The sequence below is a fragment of the Micromys minutus genome (genome assembly GCF_963924665.1).
Source record: "Micromys minutus genome assembly, chromosome: 7".
Lineage (NCBI taxonomy): Eukaryota > Metazoa > Chordata > Mammalia > Rodentia > Muridae > Micromys > Micromys minutus.
In genome coordinates this window covers 59,798,267-59,823,857 of record NC_137976.1, presented here as the reverse complement: position 1 = coordinate 59,823,857, position 25,591 = coordinate 59,798,267, and the positions used below count along the sequence as shown (strand labels likewise).

At 38.7% G+C, this 25,591-nt stretch overlaps 1 protein-coding gene across 5 annotated transcripts in view; it reads left to right on the top strand.

Annotated features, from left to right (window-relative positions):
- LRCH3 (leucine rich repeats and calponin homology domain containing 3) overlaps window positions 1-25,591 on the top strand; it is a gene marked incomplete at both ends in the record, with an annotated part of 95,646 nt that overhangs the window by 14,400 nt on the left and 55,655 nt on the right. For all 5 annotated transcript variants that reach the window (XM_080918738.1, XM_080918737.1, XM_080918735.1 and 2 more), the window contains 2 exons: window positions 21,734-21,878; window positions 23,376-23,502. In XM_080918738.1, coding sequence (XP_080774864.1) covers window positions 21,734-21,878; window positions 23,376-23,502 — 272 coding nt within the window. The remainder of the gene's footprint in view (window positions 1-21,733; window positions 21,879-23,375; window positions 23,503-25,591) is intronic.

The following is a 25,591-nucleotide window of genomic DNA, read 5'->3' as shown; positions in this document are numbered from 1 at the left end:
TATTGTTAAGATCAAGATTCTTGTATATGCTAGGCACTTGCTCTTCTCCTGAGCCATTACTGCTAAGTGGTATTGTGTTTTCCCAGAGTGCTTTGTTGAAAACTTTGTTGAAAGCATTTATTTTTTTTTTCTTATTGCATAATTTATTTACCTCCTAAATGATACTTTTTTTTTTTTAATTTTGCCTTGGTGTTTTTTTTTTTTTTTTTTTTTTTTTTTTTTTTTTTTTTTTGAGGAGGTGAGGGTAAGGCGTGTGTGCGCACCAGTGTATATAGATAAGATCGGTTTTCTTCTTCTACCATGTTGGTCCTGGGGGTTGAACTCAGGTCCTCCAGCCTCATGGTAAGTGCCTGAATCCACTCTTATCTCTGGCCCTGAGGTTTCCTCTTTAAAGTTGTAGGTAAATTCTTTATTTTTGTTATTTTTAGGCTTTCCAGGTGAAGTATCCACTTTTGTAATTCCATGCTTGCAGTGGTATTTCCATGTTTAGATTGTTGTCACTGTGGGGATGTGCTCACATACTCAGTTCATAAGTCACTGCTTTGTGACATTATTAGTTTGTGTACATTCGCTCAGAAAATCAATCATGCTTGAAAACAGCCTTCTTTCTTTTTCACAGCTGTGCTTTCCACATATCCTATGAGTGGGATGCTGAGAAATGTATGTGGGTTGATAACATTTTGGTGCATGTTTACAAAACTGGGCTATGAAAAATGTTATAAGAAAATTTATGTAGAGAAATGAAAAATTAGACTTAGAACTACAACTGAATTTATCTTAGAGAACTGTCCCAGACTCTGAGTTTGGTTTGGGTGACATAGACTTAGACAATCTGTATTCGAAGAGCATCTGTGACACCAAAGACAGGAGTCACAGATACATAACAAAAGAAACTGAAAAGATATCAGCATGACAGCAAGACAAGAAACAAGTTTCAAACCTTAACTGATACTAAAGACAGTGTCTCCTATGGCTCAGTCTGGCTTCCAACCTGCTGTGTAGTTTGAGCATTTCCCTCAACTTCTGATCCTCTTGCCTTTGCCTCCAGATTGTTGGGATTATAGAGCTTTAAATATGTATGCTGGGCAAGCACTGTACTAGCTGGGCTGTACCCCAGCCCTACCTGCTGTTGAGATAGCTTCACGTGGCTCAGGCTAGCCTCTAACTTGCTACTTCTTGGAAGGTGACCTTGAACCCTGCCTCCACCTCCTGAGTGCTGGGATGACTGCTGTGTGCCCATTCCTGGCTTTTGAAGGTAGATCCAGGAGAAAATAGATTCTGGTTGTTGAAACCACAGCCCTGGCAAACTAATACATGCTGGATTCTGTCTTCCTATTTTTCATTTGTTCTTGTATTGCTCCCTTTCTGTTTAGAGTACTGCTTTTAGTTATCCTTTTAGAGTAGCTCTGCTGGCCACAAGTTCTCTTAGCTTGTCTTTGTCTGAAGACGTCTTGATTTCTCCTTCCATTCTGAAGGGTGTTTTTCTAGATACAATTCTGGGTGAGCAATTGTTTCCTTTCAGCATCCTAAAAAATGTCCTACTTTCTCTGTCCTCCGCAGTTCATAGTTTGGTATTTACTGTCATTTCTGCTCTTTCTCGTTGTTTTCAAGTGTTTTTTTCCTTTATCTTCAGCTTTCAGAAGTCTAGGTATGACTTTGTGGGGAGGTGGTGGTGGTAGGGATGCAGGGATTCTCTGTATCAGCCCAGGCTGTCCTGAAACTTACTCTATAGACCAGGCTGGTCGAATTCACAGAGATCCACCTGCCTCTGCCTCCAAAATATTAGGATTAAAGGAGTGAGCATTTCCCTCAACCACCACTGCATAGCTTGATAGTGATGTGTCTTAATATCATTTTTCTTCTTTTTAAAATTTGTGGTTTGTTCAGTGCTTTGAGTCACTACATTTATTACATCTAAACTGAGGACGCTTTCGGTCAGTGGTGTTTCCAGGCCTACGCTCCTCTCCTCACAGAACTCTGATGACATGGCATCAGGTGTCTGCGTTCGTACTATGGCTCTTGTTCACTGTCTGTCTGTCATTGCCCTGTTTAAAAGATTTACTTTTAATTGTGTGTGTCTGTGCACAAGTGCAGGTTGCCTTAGGGCTGGAGTTTCAGGTCGTTGTGAACCACTTGTCATGACTGCTAGGAACTGACTGTAGGTCCTCTGCTAGAGCAGCAAGCATTCTAACCACTGAGCAATCCCCCTGACCCCTATGTTCTTCTCTACCCTCCATCCTGTGTTTACCCATCCATTCAGTGTGCTTTAGTTTTCAGCTGTAGTTTCCATTTGTTTTAAATCTCATTTCTTTCAGATGGTTTTCAGTGCTCTGGTGAGGCGTTATGTTTTCTGTGTATTCAAGGCATTTTTAAAAATATTTATTTATTTATTTATTTATTTATTATAAGTACTCTGTAGCTGTCTTCAGACACACCAGAAGAGGGCATCAGATCTCATTACAGATGGTTGTGAGCCACCATGTGGTTGCTGGGATTTGAACTCAGGACCCCTGGAAGAGCAGTCAGTGCTCTTAACCACTGAGCCATCTCTCCAGCCCTCAAGGCGTTCTGATGGTTCATTCAAGCATTTTCACAATGATCTAGCAGCTGCCACACCCACTTGGTTTCTTTTTCTTTGACTGTGATATGGTGCTGCTGGGGTGCCAGGTTGGTGACTAAAGCTCTGCGCCTGGAGTATGGGTACAGAAGAAAGCAGTACAAGCAACAAACCCCAGAGAACTTGCTGCTGCTGTCTGCTGAGCCCTGAGGCCTCTGCATTCAACCGCTTAGTCTTCGTTAGTTTGTTTTATGTGTAACATCTCAGTACTTTGGCTGTATTAAGCAGAAGAAATAAGGAAAAGTCTATGTGACCCATGCTCCAGAAGCAGAAGTCATTAACACTGCAGTTATAAATGTATGACTGTAATTGTAAGTCAAAACAAATTTAAATTTGTATAATTCATAAGTTGTATAAATGTGATATGACTTGAGTGAAATGCCTTAAAAAATACTGTTGTTGTTTTAAATTTTCTGGGTTAATAAATTAGTGAAATGAAAATATTTCATTGCTTTCCACCTCAAACTTTTCATAGGAATTGCATAGTGGCTGAAAACAAAAATGAAGTGTAAGCTTAGAGCATCCCCAGCGTGGGAAGTCTGATTCTGTACTCCAGGTCTCTTAGGTCACCAGGCTACTTTGACATGGCACGTTAAGTACTTAGCCTTCATGAGAATTTGATTTAATACTGGTCTGTGTTTTTTAAGAAGGTTTTTTGTTGTTTGTTTTGTTTTTGGTAGTTTGTATTTACTATTTCTTATTCTGTTGCTCAGTGTTGACAAATATCTAATGTAGGGATTGTCCTAATCTCAGGCTCTCTTCCGTCCACAGTACTAGTGAATGTTCGCACAGAAAATGATGGCATGCTATGTGGCTGTTGCATAATGGGCTTTATTTGGTAAGGATGATGTCACTGTGTGGGATGGCCTGAAGCAGTTATTAAAGAACACAAGACTCTTGAGTGCTAGCATTTCTCACTAAATACCATTCTGCTGAAAACATTGTGTTTGGACTGGAATGAACCTAGATTTCCTGGCCTGCTTATGAGATGTTGAGAAGTAAATCTTACTATCCTAATTGTAGAACTGGATTGAATAAAATATTAACATATACTTTTCTTTGGTGAAGAGAAATGGGATTAGAAAAGAAAAATGTCAGTTTCTGTTACACAGACAAAATTTTGAGATTAAAATTCAGCTTTGAGTTTTCAGTTTGTTGTTGAAGCATAAGATAACAGATGTTAGAAAATGCTGTGACCGTAAGCTTTTAATGTCCGTGGAAGCCTGCAGGCCCTCTGGAGCTGGAGCTGCATTCAAAATAGGCACATTACATTTCTACTTTGGCACATTTGGTATTTTTATTACTGTAAAACATGCATAGCTGGATTTATCATCATTAATTAGGTGTACATTGTTCTACAAGTACTGTGGAATAAAATTCTGTGTCTATCCCAGAATTTTTATCATCCTGAAGTGATACAGTTTTATCCACCAAACACATACTCCTGATTCCCTTCCCCCTCCTGCCCCAGTTTCCAGTAACCATTCTACCACAGGTCTCTGACCCTGGCGTGGACTGTTGTCAGGGACCCGTGTAGGCAGAGCCCGGCAGTGTCTGTTCTTTGTCATCTGGCCTGTTTCGCTTAGTTTTGTGTATCTATGATGTTCTGCAAATCAGAATTACATTCCTTTCAAGTTCCAGCCGGCCAGAGCTATGTAGCAAGACCCGGTCTTTAAAGTAATAATAAAAGAAGGGGCTGAAAAAGCATCCTGTGCATCCCAGCAGCAGGTTTATTTTCTCACTCGTCCCCTCAGACAGCTGGGTTGTTTATACTTTTTGGCTGTTGTGAATAATGTTGATGTGAATATTGGTGTACAAGGTTGTCATGACTGAAGAGCTCAGAGCTCAGTATTACTGTGAGAGCAGGTCCCCACATTTAAGGATCACTGGTACTTAGGGCAGACTTTCTGGGGGAGGGTTAGCCCCTACAAATGCTGCAGAAGTGAGTGCACAATGAGCTGAGTAAAGCTTCTTTTTTTTAAAGATTTATTTATTTATTATATGTAAGCACACTGTAGCTGTCTTCAGACACACCAGAAGAGGGCATCAGGTCTCATTACAGATGGTTGCGAGCTGCCATGTGGTTGAACTCAGGGCCTCTGGAAGAGCAGTCAGTGTTCCTAACCACTGAGCCATCTCTCCAGCTCCCCTGAGCAAAACTTCAAATAGCTGCCTTACTAGACACATCTGAGCTAAGAGCAGTGCGTACTGCCCAAATGAGAGACTTTGAATGTGTTCCCTGATTCCTGTTTTCTTTGTGCTGTAAGTGCTTGCCCTTGGAGAATAGCTAGAAGTCTGAACTCTGTGGACCACTGAATGAGTTCAAGCTGATCTCTGCAGACATCAAGCCTAAGTTTTCACTGAGAGTACTGGGGTCACATAGTTCAAGTGACTATACCACAAAGTCATTCCTTTTTATCAGATGTTACCATAGAAATGTTCTGATATCTTTCAGAAGAATGAATACGAGAATGGGGTAGGAAGATATAGAGATCTCAGGCACCTTCAATATGAAAAGCAGACACTAGTCTGTAAAAAAAAGAATGTTGCTTCAAGCAACTCAGGAATGGTCAAAAATGGTGATTGCATCAAAGGGCAAAATTAAAAACAGAAAGGAAACAGACAAAATTGCAGACTTCTCAGAGAATAAATAACAACTTCTAAGCTAATATTAGAAAACTTCTGAAACATGTCTAACTATTTTGCTTTAAAGATTTAAGTTGTAAGCTAGTGTTTTAAATGTTTTTTTTCTACTTTGCTGTCTTATTTGAAGTAAGCAGTATTATATCAGTCAAAAATATTTTTGTAACTTATAATCTTCACAGTCTTAAACTGAAGTAGAAAAGTTAAACAACCGGCTAGAGAGAAACTGCCTCCATTTCAGCAGGATGCGGGAGCAAGTGAAGTTGGAGAGCTTGCTGTGTCCTGGTGACCGGGTCAGCTGCTCAGCCAGGAAGACAGTTACCAATGCTCTTTTCATACGTCCAAAGCCACCCTCCTTCAGGTGGGTCTTCCCATCTGCTAACCTGAGTTAGTTCCTCACAGGCATGCCCAGGGGCTTGTCTTCCAAGTGATTCTAGGTCCGGTTAAATTGAAAATCAGCATTAGCTATCACATCTGACCCATGTGTGAGGACTTATGTTCAGTCCTTAGAATGAACGTACAAATCTGAGTGTAGTGGTTCAAGCTGTGATCTCATCGAAGTCCTGGGGAAGCCAAGACCGAATATTCCTGGGGCTCAATGGCCTCCAGCCTAACCACCTAGTTCATCATGAGCCCCAGGTCCTGGTGAGAGAAACCCTATCATAAAAAACAAGGTTGGAGGCTAAAGAAATGGCTCAACAGTTAAGAGTGCTTGCTGGTCTATGGAGGACCTGCGTTCTTTGGGCTCCAGGCTTGTCCTCAGAAAGTAGTTCTTAGTTACTAAAGTCATAAACAGTTTAAAGTAGAAGAAAATAGACATGCAGCTCCTTATGCAGGTATAGTCTGTAGTCTCAGGAACTAGTGGCAGGAGGGTCAGAAGTTCAGGGTCATCTTCTGCTACATAGCTCTGGCTGAATGGGAAAAGAAAGGATTGCATGGTTTTGTGAGGCAAGCACTGATAAAAGGACCACGATAAGCAACCTGTAAGCAAAAAGATATGATTAGCAGTATTCAAGACTAAAGAATGACTTTGAACTTTGGAGCACAGCTTATGGTCAGATCTTCTTCTTTTTAAACAATTAAACAATTTTAAAACCACACTTTGTGTGTGTATGTGTGTGTGTGTGTGTGTGTGTGTGTTTGTGTGTGTAGCAGTACAGTAGTTTAAAATCACCAGGTGTGGTGGCATATGCCTTTAATTTCCGAGCTCTTCAAGTTCAGAGCCAGCCCAGTCTACAAAGTTAGTTGCAGGCCAGCCAGGGAAACAGAAAGACCATGTCTCAAAGGCAAACAAACAAAACTAAAACAACACTGTAATAGAGTTTTAAACAGAAGAGAACCAGGAAAAATTCAAGTTACAAAACACCTCCGGGAGTAGGGGAGGGTGATTATAATAAAAATTAATTGTATGCTTGTATGAAAATTTTCAAAAATTAAATGTTATATTTGAAGACCCTTCCCTGAAAACAAAATTTTAAAAAGTCACTTTTCTAAGTGGGCCATGTGACAAGTGTATTTATTACTAGTCATGTCTGATTTCTACTGCACTGTTAGAATAAAAAGGGAAAGCCAGCTTTTATAATAACTGGCTTAAATGATTATTAGCATTGCAGTCTTTGGAAGGCAGGAGTGGTTCTTGCTACTTTAGTGCAAAGGAAGATGAACCCACATATCTACCATGAAATAACTGTGAGTTAGAACGAGGGAAAAAGTAGCTTTCTAGCTTTTTTCATGAGTCATGGGTCCTTTTGTCTGCATTTCATTGTTTCCCATCACCTAATATAACTCTCTCTTAGTTACCCCACACTTACGCCTCTTTACATCTATCAGTATAAGCAGAGTTGCATACGAGGGAGAATGTGCAGGTTTTTTCTCTGTGGGTTTGAGCCACCTCACTTAATATATTCCCAGGTCCATCTCTTTCCTTACAGTTTCATGATAGTATTTTTCTTTATATATATAAATAGCTGAATAACATTCTATTTTGTATGTATGTCACATTTGCATTATCATTCATCTATTGATTGATAGGTAGGCTAGTTCCGTTCTTTGTTGTGAATAGAATATAGGGGTTTGGGATCAATATCTGATCGTATGGTGGGTCTTGTCTTAATTTCAAATGCTTCTTAAGAAACGGGCCTCGCAGCCTGTGCTTCTGGCCCTGTAATTACCCAGCCCCTCTGGCCCAGTGCTGCATCGCATGAGCCTCTCACACAGTTTGGCCAGACAGCCTTCGTGGCATTCCTGTGTCTATTAGCCGGTTCTAAAGCCAGTGGCTGGTATTGTAGGTTTTATTGTACCAGACTTCTGTTTCTCAGAGTATCAATTTCTGGTTTGCTTTTCAATTACTGTTAAATAAAGCACTTCAAAACTTAGTGGCAAAATGCAACAGTTAACTTACTTAATTCTGCAGTTTCCTTTAGGATTATTTATAGCTTCACCCCTCCCTATCTACCTAAATGTACCTTGCCATAAGTTTGTTATATGGGTAAGAAAGTAGTTAATTCTGAGAACCAGAGTAAGGAAGTTTTGAGATAATCCTGGACTATCTTGTCCCAGAATGTTAGCAAATATGAGCATCAAAATAAACAAGGCTAAGAGTAGGTCACATAGACCAGTAAAATGAGAAGCTCTACATCCATGAAGATAACAGGCTAATAGAGGCTTGAATGTTTTTAAATAGGGGAAGGGATCCCATAAATTAAAAACATCTTAGCTGGGTATGTTGGCTTATACCTGTAACCCCAGCAGTAGGGAAGCAGAGAGGTCTCTGTGAATTCAGGGCCAGCCAGGGCTACATAGTAAGTAAGACTTTGTCTCAAAAACTGAACTAAACAGTTTGTATTTCAGAAGGGACGTTAAGGCTCAAAGTCATATAGACAAATATTCCTAAAGAACCTTTTTATGGTTATAACCCATCTCAGCTTCTATTTATTATTACATCTTTTGGGTTTGTTTTTTACTTTCTTGTACATGTGTTCATGCAGTTGGGAATTTTTATTTTTCTTTAAATTTATTTAGCTGATGAATAAAACAAAGCAATTTACATACTTAAGAGATACTATGTGATATTTTAATATCACATGTATTGTATAATGTTTAACTTAGGGTAAAATTCTCTATCACCTTAAGCATCTTTGTGTTAAGAAATTCCAGTTCCTTTTGAGCTGTCCTGTACATTACTGTGGTCACCCTAATCTGCAGTAGCACCTCATAACATCATATTTCTGTCTAACTTGTACCTATTGAGCCCCTCTCTCCATCCCTCCTGGTCCCCTCCACCCCTTAGCCTCTAGTAACCGTCATTCTCTAACCTGTGAGATCAGTGTTCTAGCTCAGCTGGGAGTCAAACCATGCAGTGCTTGCCTTTATCTCATCTTCTTTATAGCTGAAGAGCACTGTGGTTGTATGTGTGCCAAGAGTTTTTATACGTTGATTAACTGATGAACATACAGACTGTTTGGGATTTTCTTATTTTTGGTTTTGTTTGTTGTAAACACTGCTACAATAAAGTTGGGGATACAGATGTTAGATTTGATGGGAATAGAGAAGTTAGATTTGATAAGTTTTACCTTGAGGCTTGTTTGGAAATAGTGACTATCTATCTACCCCCCCCCCCCCGTTTCTTTTTCCTTTCCTCCTTACAAAGTCTGGTCTCATGGGGGTTTCCCTACTTCAGCCTCCTGAGAAAAATCATATTTTCAATCTAGATTACACAGTATTCAAACAAACAAGCAAAATAAATAAATAAAGGCAATGTAAATACATACATACATACATACATACATACATAAAGGCAATGTTGTATCTAGGTCCCTTTCAGTATTCCAGTTAGTTATGCTGTGGCCTTGGATAGAGAGTGTGTTGAAGAGGAAGGATAGACTGACTTTTTTAAACTATTACTTATTTTTTTTAATGTGCATGGATGTTTCACCTGCACAAACATCTGTATCATGTGCATGCAGTGCCCCTGGAAACCAAGAGGGGATGTCAGATCCCTTAGATTGGAGTTATAGGCAGTGGTGTGCTACCATGAGGGCACTGGGAATTGAACACAAGGTCCTAGAAGAGCAACCAGAGCTCTTAACTGCTGAGCCATCTCTTCAGCTCCATACAATTTTTGTTTCAAACATTCACTGTGGCTTTTTTTTTTTAGGTTGTTATTTTGGTTTTAAGTGGTTTAGTTTTGCTTTTTCTAAGACAGTTTCTCTGTGTAGCAACTGTCTCTCTAGACCGGTCTGACTTTGAAGTCAAAGAGATTGGCCTGCCTCTGCATCCCTAGTGCTGAGATTAAAGTCGAGCACCAACACTACAAGACACCTTCATTGTTTTTTGTTTGAATGCCTGTTATGTTCATCACGACAAGTACAAAGTATACAGAATTGAACAGTACAGTTTTTCTTCAGGACGAACCCACTATTTACTGTGTGACATGGTAACTGCAGGAAATAATAACGTATGTTTCAAAATAACAAAATCCCTAACAAGGTCAGTTTCAGATACCACCATAAAAAAGATAGGTAAGCAAGACAATGCATATGTTAATGAGCTCAACAGTCAACTATATACATAGGTTATATACTACATATAAAAACATTGTACCCCATAAATCTATACAATTGTAATCTGTCCATCAAAAATAATATTACTAATAAATACTTGATGTATGAATCTGAAATGATCACTCTTATCCTCCTAAAGATATTTTAAATCTATTGTTTAGGATTTTTTTTCATTTAATATATTTAAAAGCAAAATGAATACTTTTGAAATGAGTTTAATGTTAAAGATATGGTTTTTGTAAAGAAAATAATCAGAAAATTGTAAAAGAGATTAATTAAAGCATTTTCCACTGAAATCTTTTTTAAATGTTTTAATTGAAATAGAATCTATCACTTTTCTTTCTTCTTTCTAGCCCCTCCCAACTACTGTCCCTCAAACCTCTTCCATGCCCCCCTCTAATCTCAAGTTGTTGGCCTCTTTTTTCGTTTTATTGTTACATATTTGTATGTATGTTTATATAAATAATACAACTTGTTGATTCCGTTTTTCTTGGTGCTGTGTATATGGTCAGAGTTGCCTACTCTGCATTGGACAACCAGTCAGTGGCTCATTCCTATGAGAGGGTAAATTCTTCTAGCAGTTACTAGTAGCCTGTAGTTCTTTGTGGGCAGGACCCCATGAAAATTCACCCCTTCCAAGTTAACTTATTTATCAATACCATTGTTCTGTTCTTGTCTGTGCAGCCATTTCTAGAAGATACTGTTTTTAGCAGACTTCCTGGTATTCTGATTCTTACAACAGAAGTCTTCAGAAATGTTCCCTGAGCCATATATGCAGGAGCTGTGGTAAAGATTATCTGTCTATTAGGACAGGCTCACCATGATTTGTTTCTAGTGGTTTTTCTGTAATAGTCTCTTTTTCTCAGCTTTCTCAGCTTTCTTTAGTTGCTGTCCTAGGGTTTTATTGATATGAAGAGATACCGTGACCAAAGCAACTCTTATAAAGAAAACCATTTAATTAGGGCTAGCTTACAATTTCAGAGGTTTAGTCCATTATCACTTTGGTAGGAAGCATGGCAGCATGCAGGCCGACTTGGTGCTAGAAGAGCCAAGAGTTCTACATCTTGATCTAAAGGCAGCCTGTCTAAAGGAGCCTGTCTTCCTCAGGCAGCCAAGAGGAAGTGACACACTTCCTCTAACAAGACCACACCTCCTAATAGTGCTACTTCCCACTGGCACACATATTCAAACCACCACAGCTGCCTCTAGGTTTTGTAGGGTTGAGGACTCTTGAGCATTCACCTGTCCATGTTACTAAGTCTATCATTGTTGTCCATGTTCAGGTCATGTTTAGGTAGCCATGTTGCAAATGCTGTATGGGTGTAGCTTCTGACATTTCTAGGAGATACAATTTCACAGTAAACTCCTTGTTCCTCTGACTCTTAGAATCTTTCTGTCCTCTCTTCCATTATTATCCGTGAGCCTTAGATATAGGAGTTGTCTTATAGATATATCAGTTTGATTTGGGCTCTTCAATTCAGTATTTTGATTAGTGTGGTTTTCTATAATGAACTTTATCTGTCACAAAAAGAAGTTTCCCTGATTTAAAAAAAAAAAAAACAAATGGGGGACTACACTTTTCCAGTTAGATCCTGGAAAGGAATAGAAAAATTTTTTTAATTGAGAGTTTCATCTTTTTCTATTTCAAAAATGTTCTTGTATTTGGATCAGGCCTAAATAGGCCTTTTCCTGCCTTGCTCGGCTAAACAAAATATTCAAAGGCTGTGCCAAAAATTGGCATAGTTGTTGGCTTATACACTATCATTAGACATAAATGGCATTTAGAAGACCAAGACTCAGGATGTGATACACAGAGGTAACTTAATAGCTTGACTGCAAAGTTGTTTATAATCCAGATGGTGGCTTTTATAGTACTTGGCAGTCTGGAAAACAGCAGATGATTGGTTATTTTGGCAGGGAGATGGAACCTCAGAGGGCTGTGTCATAGTATAGTGTATGTGTGTGAAGTCAAGCAGCTTGCTCTAGCCACACAAGGATATACAGTAGCCTCTCCTTTCACTGAACGTTGCTGAAGGATAGGGAAAATATTGTAACATTGTAATGTAGATCTTTATAGTTTATGCTTTTTTCATTTTGTAAAAGCAAAAATAGTGAATATATTAGTTCTTTGGTGTGCCCAGTAATTAAAAAATGATGATCTGTTATCTGGAGAAGGCTTGGCATTTCTTTTCTTTTTATCTTTTTTTTTTTTTTTTTTTTTTTTTTTTTTGATATGTCAAACATGGGAGAAATTCTCCATTAGTCATTTAGTTTGACTCCGAATGGGCATAAGAAGCAGTGATAGAGGAGATGAGATTAATGGACTCAGCATGCATTTAGACCAAGAAACTGACATTTGGTGGTAGGGTTAGGTTTGGGAAAAGAAGGCCACCCAGAACCGTTTCAGAATTCTGATGAGAACAACTACATAAATAAAAGCATTATGTGTGCCAGGCGGTGCTGCCACACACATGAGTTCCAGCACTCAGAAGACAGAAGCGGGCAGTCTCTGAGTTCAGTGCCAGCCTGGTACAAAGCTACTTCCAGGACATCCATGTCTATACAGAGCTGTCTCTGGGAGAGAAAAAAAAGAAAGAAAAAAGAAAAATAAATCATGCTTTAAGACAAGAACTACTGGAAATAAAAACACATTAGCAAATACATAACATTTTAGCGGTGTTTCTGTGTAAAAGTAGTTCTTCGAGGGTAAGAAATGGGTATCTTTTGTGCCTGTAAATCTCTGCATTCAGGAATCTAAGGCAGAAGAATCTGAATTTCCTGGCCAGCCTGAGCAAAACTAGAAATGAAACAATGTAAAAGCTAAGAAATCTTTTCCCTCCTTGCCAATCCTACATCCAATAGAGGGCTACTATCCAATATATACAAAGAACTCAAAAAGTTAGACTCCAGAAAATCAAATAACCCTATTAAAAAATGGAGTACAGACCTAAACAAAGAATTCTCAACTGAGGAATATCAAATGGCAGAGAAGCACCTAAAGAAATGCTCAACATCCTTAGTCATCAGGGAAATGCAAATCAAAATAACCCTGAGATTCCACCTCACACCAATGACTAAGATCAAAAAACTCAGGTAACAGCAGATGCTGGCAAGGATGTGGAGAAAGAGGAACACTCATGCACTGTTGGTCAGATTGCAAGCTGGTACAACCACTCTGGAAATCAGTCTGGAGGTTCCTCAGAAAACTGGATGTACTACCTAAAGACCAGCTATACCACTCAAAAGATGCTTCAACATCTAACAAGGACACATGCTCCACTCTGTTCATAAGAGCCTTATTTATAATAGCCAGAAGCTGGAAAGAACCCAGATGTCCTTCAATAGAGGAATGGATACAGAAAGTGTGGTACATTTACACAGTGGAGTATTACTCAGCTATTAAAAACAATGACTTCATGAAATTCCTAGGCAGATGGATGGAACTTGAAGCTATCATCCTGAGTGAGGTAACACAATCACAAAAAAAAAAAAACAAAAAAAAACAAAAAAACAAAAACAAAAACAAAAAACACTCATTGTATGTGTTCGGATTCTATAAACCCCACCCCTCAGTTACCTAGCAACAGCCAGGTATACCCTACCCCTCAGTTACCTGGCAGTAGCCAGGTATGTTCCACCCCAGTGACCTGACACTATAAAAGGGGCTGCTTGCCCCCTCCTCTCTCTCTTGTTCTCTTGTTCTCTTGCTCCCTTGCTCTCTCGCCCTGACCCCTCCTCTTCCTCTTCCCTTCCTCCCTCTCCACATGCTCATGGCTAGCCTTTACTCCTCTACTCCTCTATTCCTTTCTTCTCTCTCTCTCTCTCTCTCTCTCTCTCTCTCTCTCTCTCTCTCTCTCTCTCTCTCTCTCTCTCTCTCTCTCTCTCTGTCTCTGCCTCTACTACCCTCTTAACTCCCCCATGACCTGAATAAACTCTATTCTGTACTATACCATTGTGTAGCTCCCCCTCGGCACCTCCATGGGCCATATCCCCCCACTCTCTTCATCCTTTTCCTAACATTGGTGCTGAAAGCCAGGACATCATCTTTTAACAACAGTATGCACTCACTGATAAGTGTATATTAGCCCAAAACCTTGGATTACATACAATTCACACACCACATGAAGCTCAAGAAGGAAGACCAAAGTGCAGATACTTCAGTCCTTCTTAAAAGGGGAACAAAAATATTCACAGGAGGAAATACAGAGACAAAGTGTGAAGCAGAAACTGAAGTAAAGACCATCCAGAGACTGCCCCACCTGGAGATCCAGCCCATATACAGCCACCAAACCCAGACAATATTCCTGACGCCAAAAAGTACATGCTGACAGGAGCCTGTTTCCTGAGAGGCTCTGCCAGATCATGACAAATACAGAGGCGGATGCTTGAAACCAACTGTTGAACTGACAACGGGGTCCCCAATGGAGGAGTTAGAGAAAGAATTGAAGGAGCTGAAAGGGTTTGCAACCCCTTAAGAACAACAATACCAACAAACCAGAGCTCCCAGGGACTAAACCACTATCCAAATAGTACTCATGGACAAACCCATGACTCTAGCTGCACATGTAGCAGAGGATGGCCTTGTTGGGCATCAATGGGAGGAGAAGCCCTTGGTCCTGCCAAGGCTCGATGCCCCAGTGTAGGGGAATGTCAGGGCCATGGGGTGTTTGTTAGGGAAGCACTCTCATAGAAGCAAGGAGGGAGGATGGGATAGGGGGTTTATAGAGGGGAAACTGGAAAAGAGGATAATATTTGAAATGTAAATAAAATATTTTTAATTTTTAAAAAGAAATATTTTCTTTTTGTGTTAAAATGGGCAGTTTTCAAGCATTTACTTAACATACAAAATCAGAGCATTTTCTATAAATGAAAACTTTTTGCATCCGTTACAATTTATTGTTTACCTTTATTTCTTTAATTTGGATTTTTAATAGACTAGGTAAGGATCTAGATGCACTGCCACTTTGAACATAAATAAAACCGTACGAAAGCATAGGTAATTCAAAGAACAATGATGTTGTTGTGTCAGGTGACCTTTTGACTATCCAACTATAATGGGTAATGTTATTAAATATAAACCATATTTTCCAGTTAAAAGTCCTGTTAGATAAGCCAAGTATGATGCACACCTGTAATCCCAGCATTTGGGACTTGGTTATATAGTGAGCTCAAGGCCAGCCTGGACCTCAGAAAGAGAGGGAAGATGAGGGCCAACAAAGGGAGGGAGACCAGTTAGTAACAATAGTAAACGAATGTAATATACCCTTTCTGCTAGCAGTTGATAGAAAAAAACTAATAAAAAATGATGGCAAGTATAAAATGAATATTATCAAATAAGTAAATGTGACATATAGACTTAACTGGAACATTACGTCTGGTGTATAAGTCTTTTTAGACTCATGAAATATTTACATGAGGGAATATTTAAAATTAAATACAGAGAATAGTCAATAAAATTTTAAAAAGAAATATTTATATGATTGGCTATTTGCTGAATCATAAGGAAATCTGAGCAAAAATCAAAGGATTAAAATAAGATATATTTTATTACACTTGTAAATCACTAACAAAATATAACTAGAATATCCTTATGTTTGGCACTTAAGCAATATTTTAATAGAATGAGTCAAATAATAATGAAAATTATAAGAGAAATATCTTTAATGATGTCCTAATAAAGCTATTATACTATATTATTAAAGGCTTATGAAATAAAAACAACAGTAATGAAGAAAGTTATAGTTTTGGGGAGCCTTTTCCCTCTCTTTTTCTTAAAGACAGGGTCTTACTATGAGGCCCTGGCTGGTGGATTGGCCTGGAACTCAGAGATCCACCTGTCTGTACCTTCTGAGACATCATAGCTTGTTTTGTTGTTGTTTTTAAGGCAGTTGTCTTATTATGTAACCACAGCTGGCCTGAATTTACTCTACTTTTACATAAGATTGAAGCTATGTGCTGTTATGTCTGATGAATTTATAGCTTTAAATTCATATATTTGAAAAATAAGTATAATTTAGTGGGCTAAAATTGAAAGGAAAAAAAAAACAGGATGATCCCTCCTGATAGAAGAGAGGTGTTAAAGATCAAAAATGAACAAAATAGAAATCACTTACATGTGCTGAACAGGCTAACCAAGAAGAAGTTAATGGTGGGGAGGGGCCGTGGCTCTGTGACAGAGGGCTTCTCTAGAATACACAGCTCTACATCCAATCTTAGCACTGAAGAAAGAAAGAATGCTAGTGATGTTGTGAACTTCTGATGTTCTTCTCAAGAAAGAAGGTATAAATAACCAAAGCAAAAGAATATAGTAGGGGAAGTCACTATAGATACTGTAAAAGTTTATAAACACAGGATATTAGGAATAACTTTATGCTAATAAAAATAGCAGACAGCTAGGCAAGCATGATGATAAAAATGCTTGTGGTCTTCTGGGCAATGGTGGCACACGCCCTTCCTCCCAGCACTTGGGAGGCAGTGGCAGGTGGATCTCTTTGAGTTCCAGCCTGTAGATCAGCCAGCCTGATCTACAGTGTGAGTTCCAAGGACAGCCAGGGTCACACAGAGAAACCCTGTATTGAAAAACCAAAACAAACCAACCATCCATACAAACAAACAAAAAAATCTCTGTGGTCCCATTGTTTCCGAGGCTAAGGAGAGAGGATTGAGCCTGCAAATTAAGATCAGCCGGGACCACATAAAAAGATCTCATTCTAAATGAAAATAAAAGCAGAAAACAAAACAAAACCAGCAAACTCCTAGAACATAGTTTAAAACTGATTCAAGAAAATGTAAGGCCTAAATGATCTTAAAATATTAAAGAAATCCAACCAGTAGAGTAACTCTTCAAGGAAGACTCTAAGTTTAGATGGATGGCTTTATCAGCAGATTCTAACAAACTTTAAAAATAGCAGTAACAATTTGAACCCTATGTAACCCTTTTAGTCAATAGAAGAGGAAGGAATGCTCCCCGTCCAAACTGATGAGTCCAGTTTTGCTTTCAATAGTAACAATAATTTTTGATGACATAAGTGAAAATCTTGCACTGCGTGTTAGCAAGCTTAGTCTAGATGGAGGAAATACAGTAGAGGTGGAGAGCCTAGGTATGGACTAGATCAGAGCCTGGAGTTTGTGTTAGCTACTTTCCTCAGTGCTGCAGCACAGTGGAGCTGATCATGGATCCGTGGCGACAGCAGGAGCTTAGGGCAGTCACACTGCATCCAGAACTGGAAAGCTGAAGAATAGATCCCTTTCACTTGCTTGTTCTGTCTGAGACCCTCCCAGTCAGTAGTGCCACCTACGTTCAGGGTGGGTCTTTCCTTGTTGTCTTTCTGGAAGGATCCTCATAGAATAATACCCAGAGATGTTCTTTGGTGGTTCTACATCGAGTTGACAGTGATTATTAACCATCACACTTTACTTCAAGATTATTATAAAATTTCTTTAACATCAGAAAACTGGTCTCATCTACATTAATAGAATAAAGGATTTATGAGAATAAGAATTAATTCTTCACAAAAAGAATAAAATAATGGCATAATAAAAAGTAAACATTGAGAATTCCTCCCTTGGGTTCCCTTTGAGTCTTTCTCACATTTTCCTAATGAATCAATCTTTGCAAAAAAATAAGGCAAATCCTATATTAATGTATTAAAATATAAAAATCACATGATTATTTCAATAGAGGAAGAAAAATTGTTAGTAAAATTATCACCTATTACCAATCAAAAGTCTTAGCAAACTTAAGGTTTTCTTAATTTTACTTAATTTCATACAGTCAATAAAGAAGATGGCTGAAATTAATAATGAAAAGATGTTTTTTCTTTTATTCGGCATTATACTTGGTGTTCTAACAAGCAGGGGGAGGGAGCACAGGAGAAGCACAGAGGAAGAGACAAAGGCTCCGTTGTTCATAGAGCCGTGTAAACATGAAAGAACCGGCAGACAGGTCATTTACACTGCCCGTTTACCAATCAGCATAGCACACTTATTTTACTTCTCCATGTGAGTAACAAGTGGTTAGAAGTGTGTCACTCACAAAGTAATAGAATCTGGGAAGATGCGAACACTTTTGTAAATTCTCTGAGAGAAACTATGAAGCTTTACTCGACTCCGTTAAAAGCTTCTCTTGGGGGAAATAAGCTGTACTTTTAGATCAGAAGGGCTCAGTGTTGTAAGGATGCTTTCTTCCCACATTGTTGGAATTGATGTGATTTGGTAAAGCTCTCAAAAAGTGTTTTGTTGTTGTTTTGAGATTTAGCAAGTTTATTTTAAAACACAAAGAGAAATGCAAAGTACCTGGAAACCAAGATAGTAGGTTAAGAATACCCAGGAGCCCGGTACCTTCATCTAACTAGGGAGGCAGAGGCAGGATTTCTTGTATGGTAGTCCTTGTCTTCCACCTTGGCTGATGCAGAACCTCTTTGTTCTTTTGTCCTGCAAATGCCAGACTCACAAACTTTGAGAGATTCTCTGGTTTTCACTTTTTAATTCCCTGTAGGAGTGTGGGATTATAGATGCTCATTCTCTGCATCCAGCTTTTATGGGGCCTTGGGGGGATTGCACTCAGGTCCTCATGCTTGCTGGCAAACACTTTATTAAGCCACGCCTCCATTGCTTAGTTTATAATAGTTTAGGTTTAATCTTAGTTTCGGTTTGATTGCTGTGAACAGACACCATGACCAAAGCAACTCTTATAAAGGACAACATTGAATTGGGGCTGGCTTATAGGTTCTGAGGTTCAGTCCAGTATCATAAGGCAAGAGCATGACAACATCCAGGCAGGCATGGCACAGGAGGAGCTGAGAGTTCTGCATCTTGATTTGACTGCAGCCAGGAGAAACTGACTCTTCCACACTGTGTGTGTAGCCTCAAAGGCCACCCCCACAGGGGCACACTTTCTCTGACAAGGCCACACCTCCTAACAGTACCAGTCCTTATGGGCCAAACATAAGGTATACACCTACAATCACAGCACCAGAGATGCTAAGGCAGAATGCTGTATTCAAGGTTAGCCTTCATCAAAAAGCAAGACTAGTCTATACATAAATATTCACTTTTGTAAGCTATCTCCACTTCATTTTAACCTGTTGCCTGAAGATTATTACATCAAACTTAAATGTTGAAGCATTAATTTTGCCTTATTGATTATGTAAATGGATGTTTTGTCTGCATGTATGTCTTTGTACCATGTGAGTTCATGGTGCTCTCAAAGACAAGAAGAGGGAGTCAGATTCACCTGGGACTGGAGTTACGGATGGTGGTGAGCCATCATGTAAGTACTGGAATCAAACCCAAGTCTTCTGGAAGAATAGCCAGTGCTCTTAACTGCTGAGACACCTCTCCAGCCCCATATTGAAGCATTTTATAATTGACATTAATAATTACTTTTACTCTTCCAGCTTTTAAAATTGAATTGTAGTTGATAAAATAATTATTGTTGTACTTTGTACTAAAGACATTTGCAGTGTGGTTGTATGCAAAGGCTTTATCCTTAAATACATCAAATTATGAATAATTTTATATTGTAATTCTTCAGAAAGAAGAGTTTACTCTTCTTAAGATATTTTTTATGTGAGACTTGCTTTTATACAACTGCATTTTACATTCACAGACAGCATGTGTACTTAGGAGGTGCTTTGACAAGATGATGGTCTCTTTCTTAAATTACAACCATGTGGTAGGCAAGCAGTGACCTTCCTTAGGGAACATGGGATTCTTTGGTACAATGGCCCTGAGAAATGAGAATCAGAGGCCTTTGGATGATGATCACAACCTTTGTGCTCACAAGAGCAAATCTTAATGCCAACACCTTTAAACATGGCTTCTACTATTCTAGTGTGAACCATCACTCAGTGTACCCTTGCAGTGTGACTTGAGCTTTGAGGATGTGGAGACCCATTAGTTGATAAAAAACAGTCTGCTAAGCTGTCTACTTACCTCAGAGCAGCGGGAGAGCGTGTGAATAAGGAAAGTGAGCCGGCTGAAGAAGTAGAGCCAATGACTGGGAAAGAAACAAATCAAGTAGCTTTTAAAGTCTCAGGAGAACAGAATAGCGTGCCTCTAATTATAGCATAAAAGAATTTTTAAATGGGAGGAAACTATAATAATTTATACAGCGGATTTTTATATAAGTCCTCAAACAGTCCATTGAACTGAAGTATTCAGAGAAGAGCAAGTGGAGGTGCCACACCTGAAGGGCGTGGAGGGGAGCTCTCTGGATTGATTGAAAGAGCTGGAGGCAGCAAGGTGGCCTGGTGAGCACGTGCACTCGTGCCAAGCCTCACACCCATAGAGCCTATGTGGTCGGAGGGAACTAGTTCTAGCCAGTTGTCCTTTGAGCTTCACACCTGTGCAGGGCATCTCCCCCTCCCTCCCTCCCTTTCCCTCTCTTTCTCTCTTTCTGCCTTTCTCTGTTTCTACTACCCTCTCAACTCCCCTCCCCATTGCCCTGGTCCCTCAGGATGAAGGGATGCTTCAGCATGGGTCCTTAGAGGCACCCCCTTCCTCCTCACATGACCACACATCCACCACACATATTCCTTCTTTCCTTATAAACACAACAACTGATACTCGCAACTTTTCTTCCAGTCTTCTCACACACACACCCACACACACACACACACACACACACACATACACACATACACACACACCCACACACACACACACACACACACAAAATCTTAAAATTGATAGCCACTTATGTTCTATTCTATATTCATTAATTCATGCTCTACTTTATATTCATTAATTCATTGGGAGTTGTAAAATACTGATGCCCTGACTTTTTTTAACCTATAAATAGGCTATTTTCATTTCCTCATTTAACTCTTTGGCTAGAATATCTAGGTTACTAAATGATATCTTCATATAGGAAAGGCAAAATAAATGGTTGATTCTTTTAATCAGTTCATAAACTATTGAATTGGTTTTCTGTCTCTGTGGGGCAATGTATCATTGTAAAATCATGATTAAATATGCATGATAGATTTCATTCAGTGAGATTACTTTTTTGAAAAACTTTTTAAAATATTTAAGCTGGAAGGTGATCGATCTTGCATCTGTTTCAAAAATCCAAAAAAGAAAAAGGTTTTTTTTTTTTTAATGTGTCTGTGCACTTGTGCAAGTGCATGTATCAGCCTACAAAGACCAGAAGAGGGCGATGTATCCCCTAGAGCTAGCGTTTCAGGCAGTTTTGATCTGCCCACTGTGGGTTCTGGGAACCAAACTCTGGTGGTGGTTTAGAAAAGTAGCAAGTAGTGAGCCATTTCTCTAGCCCCTCAATTACTATTTTTATTGAGGCTCACATTGTGTCATTGGGACCAAAAAAGGTTCCTGGGTGTGTTTTTAACAAAGGACTAACTTTCTTTAGTAGAGATTAGGGCAGCTGGGCTGCTGAGATGGGTCAGTGGATAAAGATGCTTGCTGCCCAGCCTGACATCCTGATCTCTGGCTCCCTTGGTGGAAGGAGAGACCTACCCTGGAGAGCTGTTCTCTCACCCTCACGGACACACAATGGCATTCTCGATCACCCTCCCCACCCCTTCTTTCTATGCATACATGGCAAGGTGGGTATATTTTGGAGGGATCCATTTGTTACTGGTGATGTTTGGAACTTAGTTATGCAGCTTTGATAGAATAAGTGTCCAGTGTCTTAGAACATGTATTACTTACAAAGAATAACGATTTCATTTTTAGTATGTGTGGGAAGTAAAAAGGAGACATTTCCTAGCAGCAGTTTAAAGGTGTGTTTAATGGTTTACTCCACCAGTTAATAAATGATTCAATGCTTATATTAAACCAGTTTCCACAATAGGAATTCTGGAGAAATCAAGTAATTATGAAGCATACTAACTAATTTCAGTAAAACACGTTTCAAAGAATGGTTTTAAGCTTTTATATTTTCTTTCAGACCTGTCCCGAAATCGCCTCTCAGAAATTCCTATGGAAGTGTGTCACTTTGTTTCTCTGGAAAGCCTTAACCTATACCAGAATTGTATTCGGTATATCCCAGAGGCTGTTCTAAACTTACAAGCTCTGACATTCCTAAATATTAGGTAAGAATGCTATTCTTTCGGAAAAAGTGGTTTTATATGACCTTTAATTTTCTCCTCTCAGTCACTAAAATGTTTGCAGTTATTTCTCTGTTCACACCAGCAGTTTCTGATATGTTCTTAGGATACAGTAACATTTCTCCCATGTTGTTTCTCTCTTTATTTTTAGCTTTGAATAATTAATAGACTCTACTAGCTGTTAGTCTCCTAGGCCGGTAGAAGTCTCGCAGCTGTCGCTCTCCAGTTACAGAATTACTGGGGTACAGCTTAGCTGGAGGAGCAGTAGCCTGGTGCGTGCAAGGCACTGGGTTCAGCCTCCAGCAACACACACACACACACACACACACACACACACCATTGTTATTTTATCATGTGTATTCGTGGTGTGTTTGGCTGTGTGCTGTAATGCATGTACAGAGGCAGAGGACAGCCTTTTGGAATCAGTTTTCTACTTCCACTTTTATGTGAGTTCTAGGGATTGAATTCAGGTTGCCATTCAGTGCCTTTACCCACTGAGCCATCTCACTGGACCATGGAAATGTTTTGGTGCCCAGTTTATATACCTTAAAAAACAATCCATACCTGAGGCTAGCTAGTGAGATGACTCCATCATTAAAAGCTTTTACTACTTTTTCAGGGAACTTAAGTTCAGTTCCTAGCATCCTTGTCAGACAACTCATAACTGCCTATAATTGCAGCTACAGGAGAATTTGATGCCCTCTTCTGTCTGCTTTGGGTGCTGCACTCACACACATAAACCCACTCTGACACACATACACACTTACAAAAATAAAAATAAAATTTTAAAAAATAAAATTCATTCCTTTTAGATGTTTAGTTCTAGCAGTTCTTAAAATCTCATTAAAAATATCACTAGAGAAATTTCTATCTAAATGTTAGTTGTTTTCTTAATAATTTTCTTAATAAATGTATAGGAATAGATTATTATTAGATTAACATTTTTAAGGTTCATAAAATATATTAATCAACAAAAAAGATCTTGAAAATGGGGAAAGACATGGCCCTAAAAGAATTAATATGGAGTGAAGTTTACATGGTAAGGCTGGAGTGAAGGCTCAGTGGTTAAGAGCACTGACTACTCTTCCAGAGGTCCTGAGTTCAGTTCCCAGCACCCACTTGGTAGCTCACAACCGTCTGTAATGGGATCTGATGCCCTCTTCTGGTGTGTCTGAAGATAGCTATAGTGTACTCATATACATAAAATAAATTTTAAAATTTACATGGTAAACTTAATTTCTTTCTATTCTCAAAGAAATGTGCTTTAGTGTTTATATATCTAGTTTTCATGTTTTTTTTGTTTTTTTTTGTTTTTTTTTGTTTTTTTAGTAACCAGAGATTCCTGTTATCTGTGTAAATTTGGTCAGCAGGGAATTGATTAACCGGACAGAACTCAAATCCAGTATCCTGTTGATTCTTTGTAAGACCAAGTTTTGAATTCAGTGGTGTCTGAATTCTTTCTTTCTGTACTTACTCACTTAGTCGGAACCAACTGTCGACATTGCCAGTCCACTTGTGTAACTTGCCACTGAAAGTCTTAATCGCTAGCAATAACAAACTGGTCTCACTTCCTGAAGAAATTGGACAGCTCAGACATTTGACGGAACTTGTAAGTTAACGTTTTATTTTTTGGTTATCTAACATGTCTGTAGTCTTCTATGTGATAAAATTGAATATTAAGATTGCTTGTAAAGTAATTTTATATTGTTGACTTGACAATAAAGACTTCAATGTACAAATCTTAATATCACCACACAAAATAGGGAAATGTCATTGTTATTTTCTACCCAGCATTAAATGATTTATGTGTTACTAAATTTTTGAGATATAAGTTAATAATGTAGTTGAGTTTTCAAATTAAAAATTTATATCAATATTTTTATGATTTCTGTTAGCCTTTATAGATGAATGGACACTCCAAAAGTTGCCCTTTAATTTTTTTTGTATGTTTGTTTTCTTGCCATACCTTTGGAATGTGTAGCCAACTATAATTGGCTATTACATATTTTCTAAGATACTGTTAAACTTCAACTACTATTATTTGTGAATATACAAGAAACTTGTTTGTTTATATTTTTGAGGCAGAATTGGTCTGTGTAGTCTTTCGTATCCTAGAACTTGGCTCTGTAGACTAGGCTGGCTTTGAACTCATAGAGATCTGCTTTTCTCTGCCTCCCAAGTGCTGGGCTTAAAAGGGTGCCCACTGCCCAGCCCAAGAATCCATCTCTTAACTATTTATGTTTTGAGTTAGTTTAGGAGTCAGACTATTTATATCCCCACAATTATATTATGAGCTGGACTGATACTGTCTGCATTTTATAGCTAAGGAAACTAGTATCAGGTGACATAATTTGCCACGGGCTTTGTCACCATAGGATTGGAAATCAACCTTCTTGAACTAAAGCCTGTTTTGTATTACGTGAAATGATCAAATGCAGCTGTGTCCATTGAGATTTAGAAATAGTCTTTTTGGTGTGGTTTATTAATAAAGATGGTTGTAAACAGAAAAACAAAGGTATAAATCTAGCTAGACAAATTAGATTGCTTTGGTAGGAGGGCTTTAAATATAACAGGTTATATGTTACAAATTCACCAATATTAAATCTAGAGTTGGGATTTTAGGCTACTGTTTTTGTGCTAGCTAGACTTTGGAAATAAAGTCTAAAATGTATGTTTTGGGGACATTCTTTGGAACTTGGCTTGTTAGCATGAAATAGGTATAACTTATACTCAAAGTTCTTTTGTTTATTTTTTCTCATTTTATTTATTATATTTATTTAAATTTTTATCATATAGTTTAATGATACTCTTATCATATGTTTTGCAAAAGGTCTTAGTTTTATATCCTGCACTACTGCTTTAATTCCCAAACTTTTACCATCAAATCATTTAAACTTCTTAACTACTTATGCAATCCTAAATTCTCAGCAGATAGATACATGTTTGAGGTGCTACTGTTGGTTTTCTGCAAAAGGTGCTAGTTGATGCCCTGGTTATTTAGGGAACTTCTGACAGAGGAAGTAACTTAGAGCCTTGGGCTTCCCTGATGGTACTTTTACCACATCCTTCTCTCTTCTTTCCTTCCCACCCCCATTTCTGGGTAAAAGTAGATGACTTTGTAATGACCACAGGTGTTTTCTGAGAGATACAGCAGAAAGTACTAAAATCTTACCACAGACCCGCATTTCCTGCCTTCTCACCTTCTTTTACTGCCCTCTTTAAGTTTGATGCTTAGAGCACTGAACTTCAAAGTCTAATTTTTGATCCTACTTCAGTCATTGATGACTAGGAAAGGTGAACATTGTGATCTTTTCTCTTTCGAAAAAAATAAAATAATGTTTGGGGTCAGCAAAATTGGTCAACAAGTAAAAGTGTTTGCAGTCAAGCCATACAACCTTAGTTCCACCCCAGGCCAGGTGGTAGAAAAGAGCTAAATCCCACAAATTATCCTCTGACCTCCACACCCAACAATCTCCCCCTACTTCCTCTGATCCACAAACAAATCATAAATGCAGTAAAAAGTCTTAAAGCTGTCTGAAGCTTTTGGAGGTGCACGGTGAGCAGCCTGACTATGCACGAGGTGCGTTAGTTTCATCAGTGTACCGGAGGGCGTTAATACTCATGTGCAGCTGAGCTCCTTCTGCCGGACACCATTATGTTCTTATGACTCATCTGGCTGCTCTCAGAATTATGGAATT